At 40.8% G+C, this 17,683-nt stretch overlaps 3 protein-coding genes across 3 annotated transcripts in view; 2 read left to right on the top strand and 1 right to left on the bottom strand.

Moving 5' to 3' along the window:
* ampd1 (adenosine monophosphate deaminase 1 (isoform M)) overlaps positions 1-17,683 on the top strand; it is a 207,229-nt gene that overhangs the window by 144,895 nt on the left and 44,651 nt on the right. The gene's annotated exons all lie outside the window — the stretch shown is intronic.
* tmco4 (transmembrane and coiled-coil domains 4) lies at positions 1,751-10,954 on the top strand. Its single transcript, XM_051426524.1, has 14 exons — positions 1,751-1,865; positions 2,536-2,686; positions 3,269-3,443; positions 3,818-3,845; positions 3,941-4,070; positions 4,381-4,478; positions 4,740-4,883; positions 5,057-5,176; positions 6,472-6,636; positions 6,792-6,928; positions 7,206-7,290; positions 7,595-7,712; positions 7,906-8,023; positions 9,732-10,954. The coding sequence occupies exons 1-14, from the start codon at positions 1,823-1,825 to the stop codon at positions 10,254-10,256; spliced, it is 2,037 nt and encodes a 678-aa protein (XP_051282484.1). The 5' UTR covers positions 1,751-1,822; the 3' UTR covers positions 10,257-10,954.
* htr6 (5-hydroxytryptamine (serotonin) receptor 6) lies at positions 11,021-17,350 on the bottom strand. Its single transcript, XM_051426537.1, has 3 exons — positions 16,056-17,350; positions 13,417-13,551; positions 11,021-11,385 (listed from the first exon to the last, which is right to left on the bottom strand). The coding sequence occupies exons 1-3, from the start codon at positions 16,968-16,970 to the stop codon at positions 11,029-11,031; spliced, it is 1,407 nt and encodes a 468-aa protein (XP_051282497.1). The 5' UTR covers positions 16,971-17,350; the 3' UTR covers positions 11,021-11,028.

Genomic DNA, 17,683 nt, shown 5'->3' with positions numbered 1-17,683 from the left:
TTGCTACACTATAGCCTACCATAATATACTACATTAAGCATACAATACTACACACACTTCATTATACTTTTACTATATATAATACTTAACTATAAAATCCTACTTATACTGTATTTATTATACCATACTGCAATATACTGTATTTAGTACATGTTCTATTATTAAACTGACAATCCCTGCATAAGTAACATATTTGAAAGATATTATATTAAATGCATAACAATAACAGTACAGAACAACTGATTAACTGTAACATTTTTTTGTACGTTTAAAATTATATTCTAATCAAAACTTATTTTTTTTAAAAAACACTATTTAATTTAGGTTTTCTCAGATAAATTCATATTTTAAAAAATGCTTTCTGAAACCCCTTAAAATCAAGAAAGCCTTGCAACCCCCCCGTGAAGCTTTGTCGACCCCTATTGAGAGTCGGGACCTCCAGTTTAGGAACCAGTGCTATACTATACTATACTATACTATACTATACTATACTATAATAGACTTTACTGTGCTATGCTATGTAGTTGTATGGTACGGTATGACTCATAGGACATATCTCTCTTGCACATGAACATGATCACCAGTCCCGTCATTCCAGATGCACTGGCCTTGGTCTGTTCTAAGTGTTCCTTCTCTTTATGCTTGTTGAGCTCTTGTCACTGTTAAAAATCCATTTATTGACCACACACCATTGAACAATGGCGTTTTCTGTTGCATTCTTTGCCATTGGCAACATCTAATCAAATGATTCCAATGTGCTTCCATAACCACGTCCTTGAATGAAGCAGTTTCCTTGAGTGGTTGGCAGGCAACCGTCCTCATACTCATGTAGCCTACTGTCATTGAGAATCTGAGAGAAAGCTTTTTTTCTGGAGGCAGACAGTCATAGATGGACCTTGGAACAACTTAAATTGAAATATGTGTGAATAGAAGGCAAAAATACTACTGCTCTACTCAGTCTGACTGGGATTTTTTGCCACATTTTAGAATAATCTACATTATGAAAAGAGTAAGCACTCAACTAATTGAAGAGACTAACAATAACATTTGCTCTAATTTGGGTTGTGCAGCAAGAACTGCAGAAGAATAATATGTGGCGAGAAAATACATGTTACACTCACACCTACTGGCCAGTAGATGTACTAGCTCTGATGTAGGGGATTTCACTGGTTAGTTCCTCCTATATGTTGGAAGTACTAATGAAACCAGCTGCTGCAGTGTCTCGTTTAGGCCCCCGTAGCACATAACTGCTTATTCCTGGCCTAAAGATGTGTAATTGATTAACTTAAAATCAATTAAGAAACTTTCTAAAACGTTTCAGTCGTGAATAGACCCCTGTCCTATTCCAAACGTACGTGGAACGCATGTTACGTCACTCACAACTTGAACACAATGATGCTTTCAATTACAGTCGAAAATGTTAGCATTAGATTCTGAATCACAGTTTAAATGACTCCAAAAAGTTTTTTATGGTTACATTGGAAGCCGAATTGTAGAACTTTTAATATTGTTTGGTGCTAACAGCGATGTATACAACATATCTATATCTATAGTAAATCATGTTATCAAACGTGTTTCTAATGTACAATGCTCCACTTCATCTGTATCAGTCCAGCACACAGTAGCAATTTGCGGGTTCATATATAACACTCAAATATCCACAAGAAATGTTTTTGTTGCACTGGTGGCTTTGGGGAATATTAACCATGAAAGGCGTTTAAAAGTGTGACTGTCGTATTAACGTGTAATTAGATGTCAGAGCTCCGGAGGAACACGTGAAGGCAACAAAAGTTCAGTCTACAGAGTTGTGACATCTGTGGCCATGGAGGAAAAACAGAGCAGTACGGAAACCAATTTTACTCCAGGTATCATGTAAAAATTGTTTTTTGACCCCCTTAGTGTGGTAGTAGAGTAAGTTATTGAAATTGACGACGTTGTGAGAAGTTACCACAGAACCGTTAGCTTCCCGAGGAAGCACTGCCACTGTTCACACTGAGTAGCCAGCTGTGTTTAGCAGCTAACGCCAAGTGTTGTGTGTTGTTAAAGTAAAGTGACTCTGGCACACTTTATTTTGAGTTATAACGAGCTAACATGACTGTTGAAAAGGCATGTGGGTCACACACACATTTTAGCAGCCTCTGTATGTTAAATTCAGGTCAGTTCATCGGAGACACACAGAAGCATAAAGTTAGACTCCATGTAACCTAGTTTCTCCTAGATATCTGCAAGGCTAGAACGAAACGTCAAAGGAAAATACGCTCAAAAACATTTCTCATAGGTCACCTTAACATAACTTATGGAGTATGACATATAAGACCTCATATCGATCAGTGGGGTCTTCTGTTAAATTCGGCTCGTAGTCGATCCACCAAACAGCGTTTAAAATAAAACCACAACGTTCTTACTCATTGTACACACCTATGATGAATGTGTATTTAATGTGTTTAAATGTGTCACTTGTGTTGGGATTCCTCCACGATGTGCCTGAATGAAACTGCTACCTTTAAGTTAATAATTAAGCTTTTATCACCTTAGACCCAGGGGGAGCAGGATCAACACAAGATGCCCCACGTGATCGAAGCCCAGAGGAGATGATCAGCAGGCAGATGAGTGAACAGAGCCGCTTTGCTTATGCTGCTCTGTGTGGTGTCTCTCTGGGACAGTTGTTTGCTGGACCTGATAACAGGTGACAGAGCCATGGGGATCGTGACATTATGTGTGTGTCCTTGGGTTGAAGAGTATTTGCTTCAGTTTTTAGACTAATTCAATCTAACATGTTATTTAAGGGATACGTGAGTGATAAGTTATGAATATTTGGCCAGTGTGATTAATTATCAGACATACGCACACACATGAGGCGATATTGGTCCTGAATGCACCTTTGATTTGATTATTTTTTTATTACATATGTTTTCTAGATAAATTGATCTAGGCTCTTCATAATGTTAAAAACTGGAAAATCATATGTGGACTTGCAGATGCGGGTGTGCATGTGGTCCTCCACCAAGGTCCAATAAAAGTGGGTGAGAAGGGGACCTTAGACATAAAAAAAAAAAATGTGGGTGTTTGATGTTAAATGATAGTAGCTGGTTAGAACCTCCAAGAAATAGGACTCACCTTTTATTAATTTATTAAATAAAACATTTCTGAATGCTTCCACTTGCGAATAACCGCTTCGATTAACAACCATCTAGCTGAACTGTGAATAATAAAGCTTTAACTGAACTGTTACTCGACTTGAGGAGATAAGTTGTTGTTTGTTTCTCAGAGTGTTCAGGGAGCAGTATCTGCAGAGCTTGGTCCGCTGGCTGGACCTGGATGAGTCAGTGATGCCAGTTATGGGGGCTTTCCTGTCAGGCCTGGGCTTCGAGGGCTCCGACACCTTCCTCTCCATCCTACACGCCGAACCGCTGCTGGCTGCTGGGGCCACCCCCATCATACAGGTGTTTGTCACTCTAATAGAGGATGCAATGGCATTACACTGTAATGCTCCCTATGGGAAATTGGATTATTGCAACAACAAATAGGAATATGATTAGGAAAGTGTAAATGGGTTGTTGTTCAGTCAGTCAGTTTTTTTTTTACAATAAATGAACAATAACTACAGAAATATGCAAAGTAAAATAATAAGAATCCCAAATGTTATTTAATTCAAAATGATTTGGGGGGTTTGATAGGATTGTTATGATTATGCTAATACAACAAATACGCTTTTTTGCTTTGTTTTTAACAACACTAATTCAGTTGCGTTGCACTAATTTTGTCTGGATTTCTACAAATGCGCCTGTTATAACCCAGCTGTCACCTTGTATTTCAGGATCTGGTGTCTTTTTCTGTGAAAGACGGTAAGAATCCCTTCATGAATTATTCCGACCTTGAGTTGCTGTAAATTCCTATGAGCTTGTTACTTTATAACTTCCATGGTCTGTCGTGTACTCAGGCCAGTATGATGCCAGAGCGAGGGTTCTCATCCGTCATGTCAGCTGTCTGTTGCGAGTCGTTCAACAGCAGCTGGAGGAGTTTGAGGAAACACTGGGAGAGAAGCTGAGGGAAGGAGGAGAGGAGAGCGAGTAAGTTATGGTTAGGTGGAAGGATAGATGATTGACTGTGACTGAGTCAGTAGCAATGTTTAAATGGTGCCTTTTGAAAACCCACTAATAGGAAATGTCAGTTTGGTTTGTTCTAAACCTTAAACCTCAATTAATTAAAAATACGAAATGTTCTGGCTTAAAATCTTTTTGCTGAATCTTGTGTGTGTCTGACTGTTGAAACAACACTGGCATCTTTAATGCACCAGAAGAGTCATTTGACATTTTTATTTTTAGAGCTAGTGAATATTTCAACTTATACAGATCATCTGTCTGAATGTATCTCCATCAGAGAGGAGTCCTCCCGGCGGCTGAAGAGAGAAAGAGGGCGAAAGTTACGACGCTACCTCCTCATTGGTCTTGCCACCGTAGGCGGAGGAACTGTGATTGGTAATTATTCCTGCTTCAAGTGCTTTTGAAAACCTTAAATAGACATTTAAAACATCTGTTATCTTATGTAGATGCATAGACTTCAACTGATGAGGTAATCAGCTGATAATTCAATCACCATCGACCGTGCAGACAATCAGAATAATCTATGAAGAGTTCTGTTTCTCCTTCTGTAGACTTAACTTTTCTCTGAAATGCATCACCTTACAGATACTGGCAGCTCTTTCTCTGTGCTGACTGCACTCTTTGTGCCTTTGCCAGGTGTGACAGGTGGGCTGGCAGCCCCCTTCGTGGCAGCAGGGGCCAGTGCTGTGCTGGGGGCAGGAGGGGCTGCTGCTCTGGGCTCAGCCACTGGCATTGCAATCATGGCCTCCCTGTTTGGAGCTGCAGGAGCTGGATTGACTGGTGAGTGTGCGTGGATGACACGTGATTGTGTGCGTAAAGAAGTTATCATTCGAATTTTGACTGAACTTCATAAATTCATGTTTTTGTGGTGTTTTTATGTGTGTAGCTTTTCTTATCTTCTGCATGATTTTTGCTCTACCATTACTTCATTTTTTCATACCGTGATTTTCCAGGTTATAAGATGAATAAGTGTGTTGGGGCAATAGAGGAATTTGAATTCCTGCCACTGAGCTCCGGAAAGCATCTTCACCTGACCATCGCAGTGACAGGTTGGCTCTGCAGTGGTAAATACAGTAAGTATGTCTTCTACTGTCTCACTACAACCACCTACAATTTGGACAATATGAATCCTCTGTCATAGTATATGTCATTTTACATTGCAATATCCATATTCAGTTTATCATAGTGTAGTACGTTTTCTGTAAAATTGAAATGAGAACATTTTCATGAATAAAATAACAAGGTAGGAAATCTTTTGACATTATGGTATAACAATTGGATTTAATCCTACAACTACATTGGACACGTACAATGTGTGTAATGAAGTCAGAGCAAATAATTTTATCTTCCAATAGCTGTCTTTACCATAACAGCTAAGCCTGCATAGTTCACTTTACAGAGCACTGAATAAATTACAGTCGTGATCAGGTTTTTTTTACCATTTCAGTGCCAGGGCCATCACGTCCACATGCCCAAGGGAAACTTCACCAAATACTAGATTAGCAAACATAGCCAATGTTACACAATCTTTAATTCATTAAAGGTTCAGTGTGAGGTTTAAGGGCTCAGCTAGGCCGATTCCATTGTTCATTATATACTAGATAATTTCTATAGAAATCGCAGGGGGATTGCTGGCTGCTGAGAAGCTGACACTGACCTGTATTGCTTGATGAACAGCTGGGAGTTAAACTGCAATGCAGAGTTGGAATAGTAGGAAAGAGATAAAGGGAGTGAATTTTAGTGTAAGCGATGAAAGCTGTTAAAATAAGAATTATTGTGTAAGGACTTTAATGAGCTTAAAAGTATGGAGAAGGAGTTGAGGTGTCATTTAAGTGACTTTAGTTGGAATAACGTAAACCATCAGCTGAGCCCTATAAACACTGCCATGTACTTGCAGGAGCTGAGTTGCATGTGTGTGTTTGTGTGTAAAGAAACTTTTTTTTTGTCTTAAGGGCTCATTTAGTCTACTGTAAGTTCCTGTTTTGGGGGTTTTTATTTTGAAAATTGGAGCCTTCTCCAATGTCACCCTACAAGCTCTTGTTTCTATCTAGGGGCTTTTATTTTGAAAACCCTACTTTCTCCATGCTGGTCAACAGGAATCCAACAGTTTAAGAAAATCATTTGATGACTGTGGTAAAATTGAGCAAAGGTCTGCACATAATTTTCTGAAACTATACCAGCAGAGTGTCCACATGACAGCATGCAAACAAACCACTTACATAAAACCATGCAGCTCTCTTCCCCCACTAAAAAATACACTCCGTTACAAGCTTAGTACCCCCTTCAAGTACAATGGCTCAAAAAACACTTCACTTACAAGTGCTGCTTAGTCGTTTGCCTACATAAAAGCACAACTGCTGTCTTCCAGGTTCGTTCCAGGCCCCGTGGTGCAGCCTGGGCGAGTGCGGGGAACAGTATTGCCTGGTGTGGGAGTCACGCTTCCTCAGAGACCTCGGCTCAGCCATGGCCTCTCTGTTGGATGGGCTGGTCAGCATGGTGGCCCAAGAAGCACTCAAGTACACAGTGCTCTCAGGTAGTAGGATGGTTATGTAGTTCAGTGGATACAGGAGTGTCTGAGCTTCTGGGGAAATATAGTCTGTTCTGAACTTTACACATGGGATGTAAAAAGGAGTCTTATCTAACCTTTGTTGCATTGACCCATGTCTCTTACACCGTCACACTGTCCAGGCATCGTGGCGGCTCTGACGTGGCCTGCATCGTTGCTGGCAGCAGCCAGCGTCATTGACAACCCTTGGTCTGTTTGTCTGAACCGCTCGGCTGAGGTGGGGAAACACCTGGCCCAGGTTTTGAGAAGCAGACAGCAGGTATTGTACTGCCTCTTACCTCTGTTAAGACACATTTTACTGTAGTGAACCACAGTACTGTGTCAGCTGTCGCTCTGGAAGGGTTAGTTTTATATTATGTGTGTACATTATTAATTTAATTAGTTCAACTTCAAACATGTTTCTGTTCTTTGTATTTGTAGAATTAAAGAACCAAACTTTAAATTAAATGCCATATTTATTAACCTGAAATACACACAAGGAAGATGAAAGCGTCTTCAGAATTGTGCAACTCTTTTCTTTCTTTCTGTATTTGAAGGGGAAGCGGCCTGTCAGTCTCATAGGATTCAGTCTTGGGGCCAGAGTTATCTACTACTGTCTACAGGAGCTTGCCAATGACCAAGGTATCAACACCTCTCTATTGATAGACCATATTATGATTATGCATTGGAATTTGATTCACATCCACATTTTCTTGCAGTGACTCAGTTTGATTTTCAAAACGTCCTACATAAGACAGTTCTGAAGTTGTGACTTTTAAAATCCTCGTCTTTTCTGCAAAGGCACTGGTGGAGCAGAGCAGAGTAGAATTGTTAGGGTGGGCCTAAATAATAAGCATTTAAATGTGGTTATAACTTGTGTAATCAAAGCATAATTAACCTAGTTCAGTTTCATTGTCGATCTTTTTTTGTTTTTGTGATTCCTCAGGTAGTGAAGGCGTAGTGGAGGATGTAGTCCTCTTGGGGGCCCCTGTGGATGGCTCTGAAAAGGCCTGGGAGAGAATGACCAAGGTAGTCGCTGGAAGAATAGTGAACGGCTACTGCAGGTAATCAGACAAGGCTCTATCCTGCAGTATGTATTTAGGGTAAATGCAGTAAATGCTTACAGCTGCCTTATAGTTTTGATATACTCATTGTGTATTTGAGGTCCCATATTGTGGTTGCAGTGGATTCAGAATGTATGGTCTTGATTTGTGTTTTAAGTATTGCAAATGACCTTGTGAACTATCCACCTATCAGAGGGGACTGGCTCCTGGGGTTCTTGTACCGGAGTTCATCTGCACAACTGTGTGTTGCTGGGCTACAGCCAATCAACATCCAGGATCGGCGTATAATCAATGTGGATCTTTCCTCCGTGGTGAGTCAAAGCTTCTATTTAAATTTAGGACCACAATTTTTTTCCTTAACAAGTAGTTTTTCAGGTACACATGAGCAGAAGATTATTTATTCTTTCACCTTTCAAGAAAAGCCACATGAAGCAGTCGCCTCCAATAGACACTTTTCGAGCATATAAATGTCACATTTGGTTGTAAAATCTGGAGTTGCCAAACTTTTTTATGTTGAGGACCCCCAGGATTTTTTTATTTTAGATTTGAAGATAATGAAGTCTTCATAGTCAATCCAGGATCAGACTAGAATCATATTAATTACTGTCAATCAAAACGGCCAACCCTATTTTTACCTTGTTCCAACTTCCAAAACACGATACAATGTAAAATATTTTCCTCCTTTTGGTGGGGACCCCCTACAAACCACTCAGTTTGTGAAGCACTGTGTTAGAAAAGAGTCGTAAAATAATATACAGGAAGTGGTCCTTGACTCATTGATGAGAACCACACAACCATACATGACACTGCTCGCAACATCCTCTCCAAAATGTACAGTGTGTGCAGCTAGTCTTCCATATTCATGTCTCTGTTGGTCATGAAGTCATTCAGTCAGTAATGTTTTCTCTCTGGTTTAATAGTTACTGATTTCAGAGAGTGTCCATTTGCTATACTTTTTCAGTTTTTATTGGCTGTGGTCCACAACTGCAATAATCTCTGTCATTGGTTTGTTCTTGACTGTAGTGTCTTTCTTCACTATGAAGCTTACTGTGTCCCTTAAGTATTAATTGATTTAAAAAAGGGGAAAAATGATGGGCCACTTGGACCAGTGTAACAAGCTGTAAACACAACACTGACTTATTATCACCATGTCAATTTTTATGGCAGACATGATGTTCGCAAACAGTTGCCCATTTACACATCCAGCAGATACAGAGTGACATTAGCATTCATTTGGAGATGTGTTTCTGGGAAATAGTCAGTCATTTACTTAAGCTGCTAAATGCTCCACTGTGTTCACCAGTTAGTCTCCAACTGTGTCTGTCTGCTGTTTGGTGCTGAGCAGGTAGTTTACAGAGGGCCTAGCAGAGCTTTTTCACTGTCAATGGCTGCCTGTTGCTGCTGTAAACGAGGGTAATGAGAGCGATGAGACTGAACAGTTAAGTTGCAGGCGGTTAAACCAAAACAGTGAGCTGGAAGACGTAGAAACACACTGTAGAGCCTGGTGGTAGTTTTTTGTGTGATCATCACGATGAGCGACCCCCGAATAAACTGTTATGAGATATCATTTTTGTAATGCAGTGTTATTAAATACAGAATTTTTATTAGCATTTCAAAAGACAGTTGTATTGTTTAAATAAAATTGAAAGTTAAGAAAAGAATAAGGCCCCTGCTGGTCTGTTTCAGTTCACAGCAATGCCTTTCTGCAACCCTTGTAAATCAACATCATTCCACATGAAACGTCACACTTATGGTAGTTATTTTGTTTAACCAGGTAAAGTAAAAATTTCACTCAACTGAACATTTAAAAAAAAAAGAGTAAAAAGATACTTGACGTCTGAAGCACCATACGCTATATATCTGGTCATATAATGTGAGGAGTAGGAAACTTTGACAAATATGAAAAGGACAGATTTGTACAAAGTAGTTATCTTTAAAAAACTGAAATTACACAGTGTCATTTACAAGGAAATATGTGTCGTTTTTAGTCAGAGACGTAACCATGTTCCTGCTTCCCAGGTGAAAGGTCACTTAGACTACATGCGGCAGATGGACACCATCTTGGTGGCAGTAGGAGTTCCCACCAAAGAAGTCCCAGGTGCCTCTTTTGCCCTTCCTCAGCCTGTTACAAAGACAGCGGACATCCCTGACCAAAACCCCGATGAGCAACAAGCGACTGAGACACAAAACCAGGCCGAGGAGGCTCGTACAGAAGAGAGTGGATACATGAAAGATGTGGCAGAGACAGAGGAGATGGGTGACGGTTGGGATATCCCTGATATTTCAGACCTGCTGGACTTAAACGATACAGAATCAGAGAGTCATATCGGAGTCAGGGACAATTTACCGCTTACTTCGGAGGAAAACGGCACTAATGAAGGCACGACCTCTGCTTTAAATGCCCCGTGTGACAGTGTGGAGGAGGCTGATAATGAACACGTATCATGGAGCTGGGATGATACACACTGGACTGTAGAGCACACACACACAAACAAAGGCGGCCAAACTTGTAAAGAGCATGTTACAGGACCTGCTTCCCTGTAAAATCTCGTCTTCTCAAGTTTTTTTTTTTTTAGCGTCGAAGCTTTGTCGGAGAAAACATTAATTCCATTCTCAACACACTGACACACCAGAGACGGCAATCACAATGCACACATATGGCAGCCTTAAGTGAAAAGCCCCCTGAATTAACCGCTTGGTTTGACCGCAGAATGGTGTTTTGAGACTGTCGACTTAATTTAATAACAATTTTTAGAGTTTTGTAAATGACAGATTTTTTTACAAACTGTAAATAGTGTCATTTATTTTCTGATCTCACTGTGAGATTAAATAGCTGTATATATAATATTGTGTTTTGCAGCTTTTAGAGGATGCTACCAAATAGGTGATATCTCTGTTCTTCTCGCCCTTCTAATTCTCATCCGCTGGCTTGGTTGCTATGGATATTATCACAGCAATTTGATTTCCACAAGGCCGGGGGCAGCTCAGTGAATGTGTTTTCTTCAAGGCCTTTCTATTCTCGATTCCACCCATACCAATGTGAAGAGCTGCTGTCTGCGGAGTTTACCAAGAGCTAAGTTACAATGTATGGCCGCTGATAATGGGAGATTTGTTGGGGTAATGCATTGCTTTCTTCAACCTCATTTCTTAACTGGAAAGAAACACTTAATTCAAGCAAGGTTGGAGCTGATTTTGCGTTTGTAGACATTTTTTCTGTGACCATAAAAATAATGAATTTCAAATTTGATTCTTTTTTATTTTATCTAAGGCCTAAGCCTCTCAACTGCAAGTAAATCCATATTTCCATCATTGCTATTCAGTCCAGGGTGTCGACCTGATTGGGCAGAAGCAGAGGCAACTCGATGCCAGCGTGCTCAGCGTCCAGCAGGTTGACGGCATCGGTGGCAGTGGCGGGGGGGTGAGTGGGGTCAGAGGCCAGGGGAGAGGGGGGGTTGCTGGCGAGGTTAGGCTCCCCTGAGTTGCGGAGAGAGAGGGAGAGCACCGGAGAGGGTCTTCTGGTTGACCGCGAGAAACAGCAGGGCAAGAGCTTCCCCAGAGCTCGCTTGAAGTCTCTCATGAACAGCGGGTAGATGATGGGGTTCATTGTGCTGTTGCAATAGCCCAGCCAGGTGATGGCGTCAAAGAGCGCGAGGGGGACGCACTCACACACTGCCTGAATGAAGACAGTGACAAATATCACAGGCATTAAGGCAGGATAAGACTAAATGAGGAAATAAATAGAAAAAATGGGCATAGAAATAAATACATAATCTGAAAGGCACCCTTTTTTGACCCCATAGTAGCACTATAGCACTGTTGGGCAATGCAATACACACACATACACATATTTATAAAGGTCCAGTGTGTAACATTTAGAGGATCTATTGGCAGAAATGGAAAATAATATTTATAGGTATGTTTTCCATAGTGTATAGTTACCTGAAAATGAGAATGGTTTTGGGGTTTTTTTAACCTTGAAATCAGCCGTTTTTATCTACAGAGAGAGTAGGTCCTTTTCAACGGAGGCCAACATTTTTAACCGGCATGTTTCTACAGTAGCCCAGAACGGACAAACCGAACACAGGGCTTGTTTTTCGCCAGTTCCGCAGCCACTGACGTTTCTCCTACACACTTGGAAGGTGAGTGGTATTCAAAGTGTTGCAATGTGCAACTTCACCTATAGATGCCACTGGACCCTACACACTGGTCCTTCAAATACAAATGAGTACAGTCTATTTATGTATTGTTGTTTAATGTATTTATCCTTTTGCCAAAATAGTTAATATTTATTAATTTCTATAAAAAACAAGTTATGGAAAAACTTGGATATAAATAAATGTAGATATGAACCTGAAAATAAAGAATAAATATAAAAATAACTTGAATGGGCAATATGCCTTTTTGCAACATATTTTTAGCTGTACACATTTATTTATAATTTATTGCACACATTTTTTTTTATCATTATTTACTTTCCATTTCCATTTTTGGGCCACCATAAAATTCAAGTAGCTGAGTTGGGAAATGATCAAAAAACAGTTACACATAAGGAAATGACTTAAATAGATTCATTCATTCACACATTTATGTACCCTTGGTTTGTTTTTGATTAATTTTGAATATTTATGTACCTTCCCTGTGCTTTTTGAGCCTGTAATCATCCAAAAAAAATTCTTTCTCACCAGCCTCATAGGTTGTCCATCACTCCTTCTTATGGAACATCATCACTAATTTTCCGTGAATAGAACTTGCAGATACATTTGCGTCTGATTGTTGAAAACAGTGATGTTGAACATATAACCACTAGGTTCAGAGAAGGACGGTGAAGGAGGAGACAGCTGTTAGAGGAGAGCTTCCAATACTATCAAGATGAGACGGGGAGGCGGTGGGAATAGGACAGAAAGGAGGGGTGCATTTCACACACCACATTGAGTGTGAAAAGGAAAGAGAAAGCAGACACAGTCAAGTCTCTGTGCTCTATGTTATGCAGGGGAGAAGCGAGAGGGCACAGATGGGAAATCAAAATGACTGGATCATTGAAAGCTTGAAAAACAGGACAAGTGTCATTACCAATTTAGATTAAGCTGTTTTTGACATCCATTTGCTCTCGCCGAGCTTTTTGTGGCCACCGATGTTTGTTTGCTTAGCAGTGAGTGCGTGTGCTCAAACCTAATCAAATCCAAATCAACAACTTAAAAAGAATACCAATTATAAAGGGTCTTTTGGTGTGTTGTTCTCTGGGTTTTGGAATGAGTCAGCCACACGAAGCTGAAATGCCAATCTATCTCCTCGTTGGATAGCTTGGCAAGGCTGTGACGCCAAAGCTGGCCAATACAAAAATAGACTGGTATCCAAGTGTTTTTCTTTTTTTCGTTTGAATTTATCTCACACGGTTTTAGTTCCCATCACACATACATTTGTGACCAAACGGACAAGAAAAGCCTCTGAGTCACAGATAATAGGTTATGGAATAGGAGAGCTAACAACCTCTGACTTTTTGGAGATAGTTTAAATCTTTATATTAAAGAATGTATGTGCATATAAGTGAAGGCAACCATCCAAGCTCATCTGATCATGTATCTCACGTCCATGACTTGTTTGACATATCACATGAACATTCATATACACCTGTAGTTTTTATCCTTATTGACAAAATGTCTGTGTTATATCCGTGGTAGAGTCAGTGTTTGGTTCCTCTACTGACCTGAGCCATGTTGGTGATGAAAAAGGGTAGCCAAGCACTGAAGAAGAGTCCCAGGAGGACTCCCAGGGTCAGACTGGCCTTCAGTGCCCTCCGACCCTGTCTGTGAGCCAGACGACGCTCACTGTTCACTGATGGCTGCGGACAGTAGAGAACAATAGAAATAGTTAATCCTAGAATTATAGACACAATGTAAATCCCTATCCTTGGTATTTTGGAAAAGTATATGGCCTCTCTGACAAGCAAATGACATTATTTTAATTCATTTTGACTTCCTTTATGCATTTAATTAGTGCATGTTTTTACATTTACATTTGTGTATCGATTAAATAAACCAGATTCATTTGTTAGCTTTAGAGGTGTTTCTTTTTTTTAAACTTTTGACAGAGCCAAGCTAGCTGTTTCCCCCTGTTTCCAGTCTTTATACCGAGCTAAGCTGTTCGCCTCCTGCCTGTAGCTCCATAGTTAACACACAAACATGAGAGTGGTCTTGATCTTTTCATCTAATTCTCTGTAAGTGCATTTCCAGAAAATATTGCTTTAAAACTTAGATAAAATACATATGTTTAAAGGACCAGTGTGTAGGATTTAGTGGCATCTAACAGTGCATTTTTTAGATTGGAACTAACTGAACACCGTTCAAGTTGTCATTACAACCTGGGTAGGAGAACAGGCTGGGGAGTGTGTAGAAGAAACTACGGTAAATGGAAAACACGAAAGGTCCTATCTACAGCCAGTGTTTGGTTTGTCCGTACTGGGCTACTGTAGAAACATGGCGGTTGAACATGGCGGACTCCATGTGACCAGCAGTGTCTGTATGTAAAAACGACTCATTCTAATGTAATGAAAAGTCAATGATTCTTATATTTGGGTTATTATACACGAATGAAAACGTACCTATGAATATTATATTCCATATAATGAATCCACCTAAATGTTACACACTGGACCTTTAATGTTTCTTTTCCATTTCACAAGAATATATTTTATTTATTTTATTTATGGTAAAAGAAAATATAATGTTATGACATCTTAAACTTCATTGACCAGTGGGCCGTTCATTATAAACTCAGGTTGTGCTGAAAAACACTGCTGAAACCGACAGAGTTAGATTTTACATTTTAGCCGAGCTCATGAAAACCCCAAAGAAAACCAAATGTGTCAGGCTTAATTGTAGAAAATACATTTGATGGTGCATCCATAAGAAGTCTGAATATTACCCATAGTGTCAGATTCATTTGTTGGTACAAGCTGACACAGAATATTTATGATGAATCAAAGAATTACCAGTTACCAGATTTTTTGAGCAGATTTTTAGATTTTTTAATTCAGCATTGACTGTTCTGGTGTGCATGAGTGTGTGTGTGTGTGTGTGTGTGTGTGTGTGTGTGTGTGTGTGTGTGTGTGTGTGTGTGTGTGTGTGTGTGTGTGTGTGGGGGGTGTGTGTGTGTGTGTGTGTGTGTGTGTGTGTTTTTTTTTTTTACTGCCGGCAAATGTGACAGACTATGTGGCTGTGATCCTTACAGACGGGGGCAACATATCTGACAAGGTCTCTATTTTTCTCCTAGATTTCTGGGCAGGTTTTACATCTCTTCTCTTTTCACTGGATCTCTACTTTTCATACATTCAGGGCTTTAAGTTAATATTAGTATTATTATAATTAAATTAAGTTAATTTTAGCTCTACATTATCTACTAGCAGTTATTTCTACATCATAATAGCCTGATAATGAAGACTAAAGTTTGAAATTCATGAAAAGTAAAATCATTTTTAAATGTTCAATGGCATCGTCTACATTTAATAACAATACTGCAGGGTATTTGCTATGTCAACAGACTTTGTTTAATCACTAAACCTCCACATGGTCCTTTTCATTGAAAGAGGCTCATCCTACTGCACTGTCACGACACAGATCTACACTATTAAATGGTACATACACTTGATCTCCAAAAATTACTGCTTTCTTTATTGGTTGACCACAACAACTCTGCATTGTTGAACACAAAGTAGTTGGCACGAAGTACCAAAACTGTTTGGTTCCAAGTCAGCCACACCACACTTTCAGATATACAAACTAGGTCAACTGCAAGGCACTTTTATAATTAAACACATCAGGACAGTCAAGGGGGTCTAGACTCAAATCTTAGGTCTCAGAAAGAATAAAATGCGGGGGGAAAAAAACAGCATTCTTGAATTCTTCTTTTACATTTTACATTATAGTGGTCTATAATCATTCAACATACTCCAGCCAGGTTTATAATTGCTGCACTTAGATGATATTAAACTTCAGAGTGGATTTCAACAGTATCATTTGCATTTTACAGTAATGGCATGAGAAGTAGGTGTGAACAGTATTATGCAAAACCTTAAAAATGTCAAGGAAAAGACAAGCTTGAGAACTCTTACAATAAATGGACAACTGTAATTTGGTTATTATCTTTGTGCTACCTTCTCCACTCACAGAATCAATCTTTTCAACTCTCATTAAAGTCTGCTCTATTTAAAGGCCACTCCTCTATTTCAGTTTGGCTTTCACATAGAAATTGTTCAGTGTTTTATTCAATATATTGGTCACCAATCATAGCATATACAGCATCTGCCCTGGCTTTTGTTTTTTTTACAGTTTGGTCTCTCTTCCTTACCGGTACATTTTGTGACACAGGAGGCTCCTGGTGACTGCAGTCATCTCCGTCCTGCTGAGCTTGCCCTGCTGCAACCCCAGGTGAAGGAGGCCTGGAAGGTTCCCCGAGCGAGGGGTGCGGGTGTGGTGGGTGGCTCAGTGCTGCGACCCTCTTTGCCTGCCTCCGCGCCGCCAGAAGTATCCGACAGTAGGTGAAGCAAATGGCACTAGAGGGCAAAAAGAATGTGAGCACAGATGCCACCAGGGCAAAGGGCAGGGTGACCTGCAGGCGGCACTGGAAGGAAAGGCCTCCTGATGGTGACAGCTGAAAGTAGGATTCTGGGTACAGTGTGTCAGAGTAAGAACTGATGTTGCTACTGCTGATTCCAGGAACTGATGAGTGTCCACTCCAGTGGCCTAAGCTGTGCCATTTCATCTTAATGGGCAGGAAGGAAGTCAATGCTGCCAACCCCCAAGCAGCTCCTACCAGGAGCAATGCCCGAGGTGGGGTCATCCTCTGCTTGTAGCGAAGCGGCGAGATGATGAAGATGTAACGGTCCAGGCTGATCACACACAGGTTGAGGATAGACGCACTACAGCACATGACGTCAAAGCAAAGCCAAATCGGGCAAAAGGCGGGCCACAGCACCCAGGCCCCACACAGCACGTTGAGCATGGCTGGTGGCATGACCACCAGTGCCACCATAAGGTCAGACAGGAACAGAGACACCAGGAAGCAGTTTGAGGTGCAACGCAAAGAGCGATGGGCAAACACCAAAGCGATAAGCAACATGTTGCCACAGACTGTCATGAGGATGATGACAGTCAGCATGAAGGCCAACAACCACGGGCCACTGCCAGTGATGTTCCAGGCGCCGGTGGTGGGAGAGCTGCTGTTGTAGATTCCTACAGAGCCAGAAAAGTGAGAGTCAGCCATGGTGCTGGTTGGCAACAATCGACGAACAAGCTCCTCTTCTGCCACCACTAAATTTTACAGACCTTAACCAGTTCTCCTTTGCAGCCAAAGCTCTCACTTTAGGGGCACTGTTGAACAAAAAGAAGCCACTGAGGTGTTGAGAAGCCATCCAACCCTCTCACCGTCAAGGTTAACCGTACTGTTCTCCATGGGTTAATATCTCCATCTCCCTTTGGCAGGAATACATCCAGGTGCCCTGGGCTTACTTCCACTGTCTCTAGTTTAGTGATGAAAATCACCAACACAGTTTAACTCTCTTCATCCTGGCCGGCATGTCCCTGCCTCATCCACAGCTAAGAGCCAGAATGAGCCATTGGATGGCTGACAGAGGGTTTTCGAAGCAGCATGTCACGATGATGACAGCCACTGGAGGAGGGCGCAGAGAGAGAGAAGCTCGACTAGGCATACGAGAGCTGTGCCGGTGAGAGGAGCTACTGAAGATGCAGAACACAAGGACCCATTCTCAGAATTATACCTCACCTCACAGAAGTGGAATTGTACAGCTTCCGAAGGTCCTTCGCTGAGCTGTTGCTCTACTGCCTTTCACAAGTCCTTTTATTCTGGGGAACAGCGTAGGGGAGCAGAAACCAGCACAAAATTGTACAGCAGTCACTTTTAAGCAAGGCTCCGTTCATAAGTGCTCTACAGGTATCATGGTCCTTGTAACGCTGCCT

The sequence above is a fragment of the Dicentrarchus labrax genome, unplaced genomic scaffold (genome assembly GCF_905237075.1).
Source record: "Dicentrarchus labrax unplaced genomic scaffold, dlabrax2021, whole genome shotgun sequence".
Taxonomy (NCBI): Eukaryota; Metazoa; Chordata; class Actinopteri; family Moronidae; genus Dicentrarchus; species Dicentrarchus labrax.
Note: the sequence above shows the minus strand (reverse complement) of the source record. Positions and strands in the feature narration are given on the sequence as shown.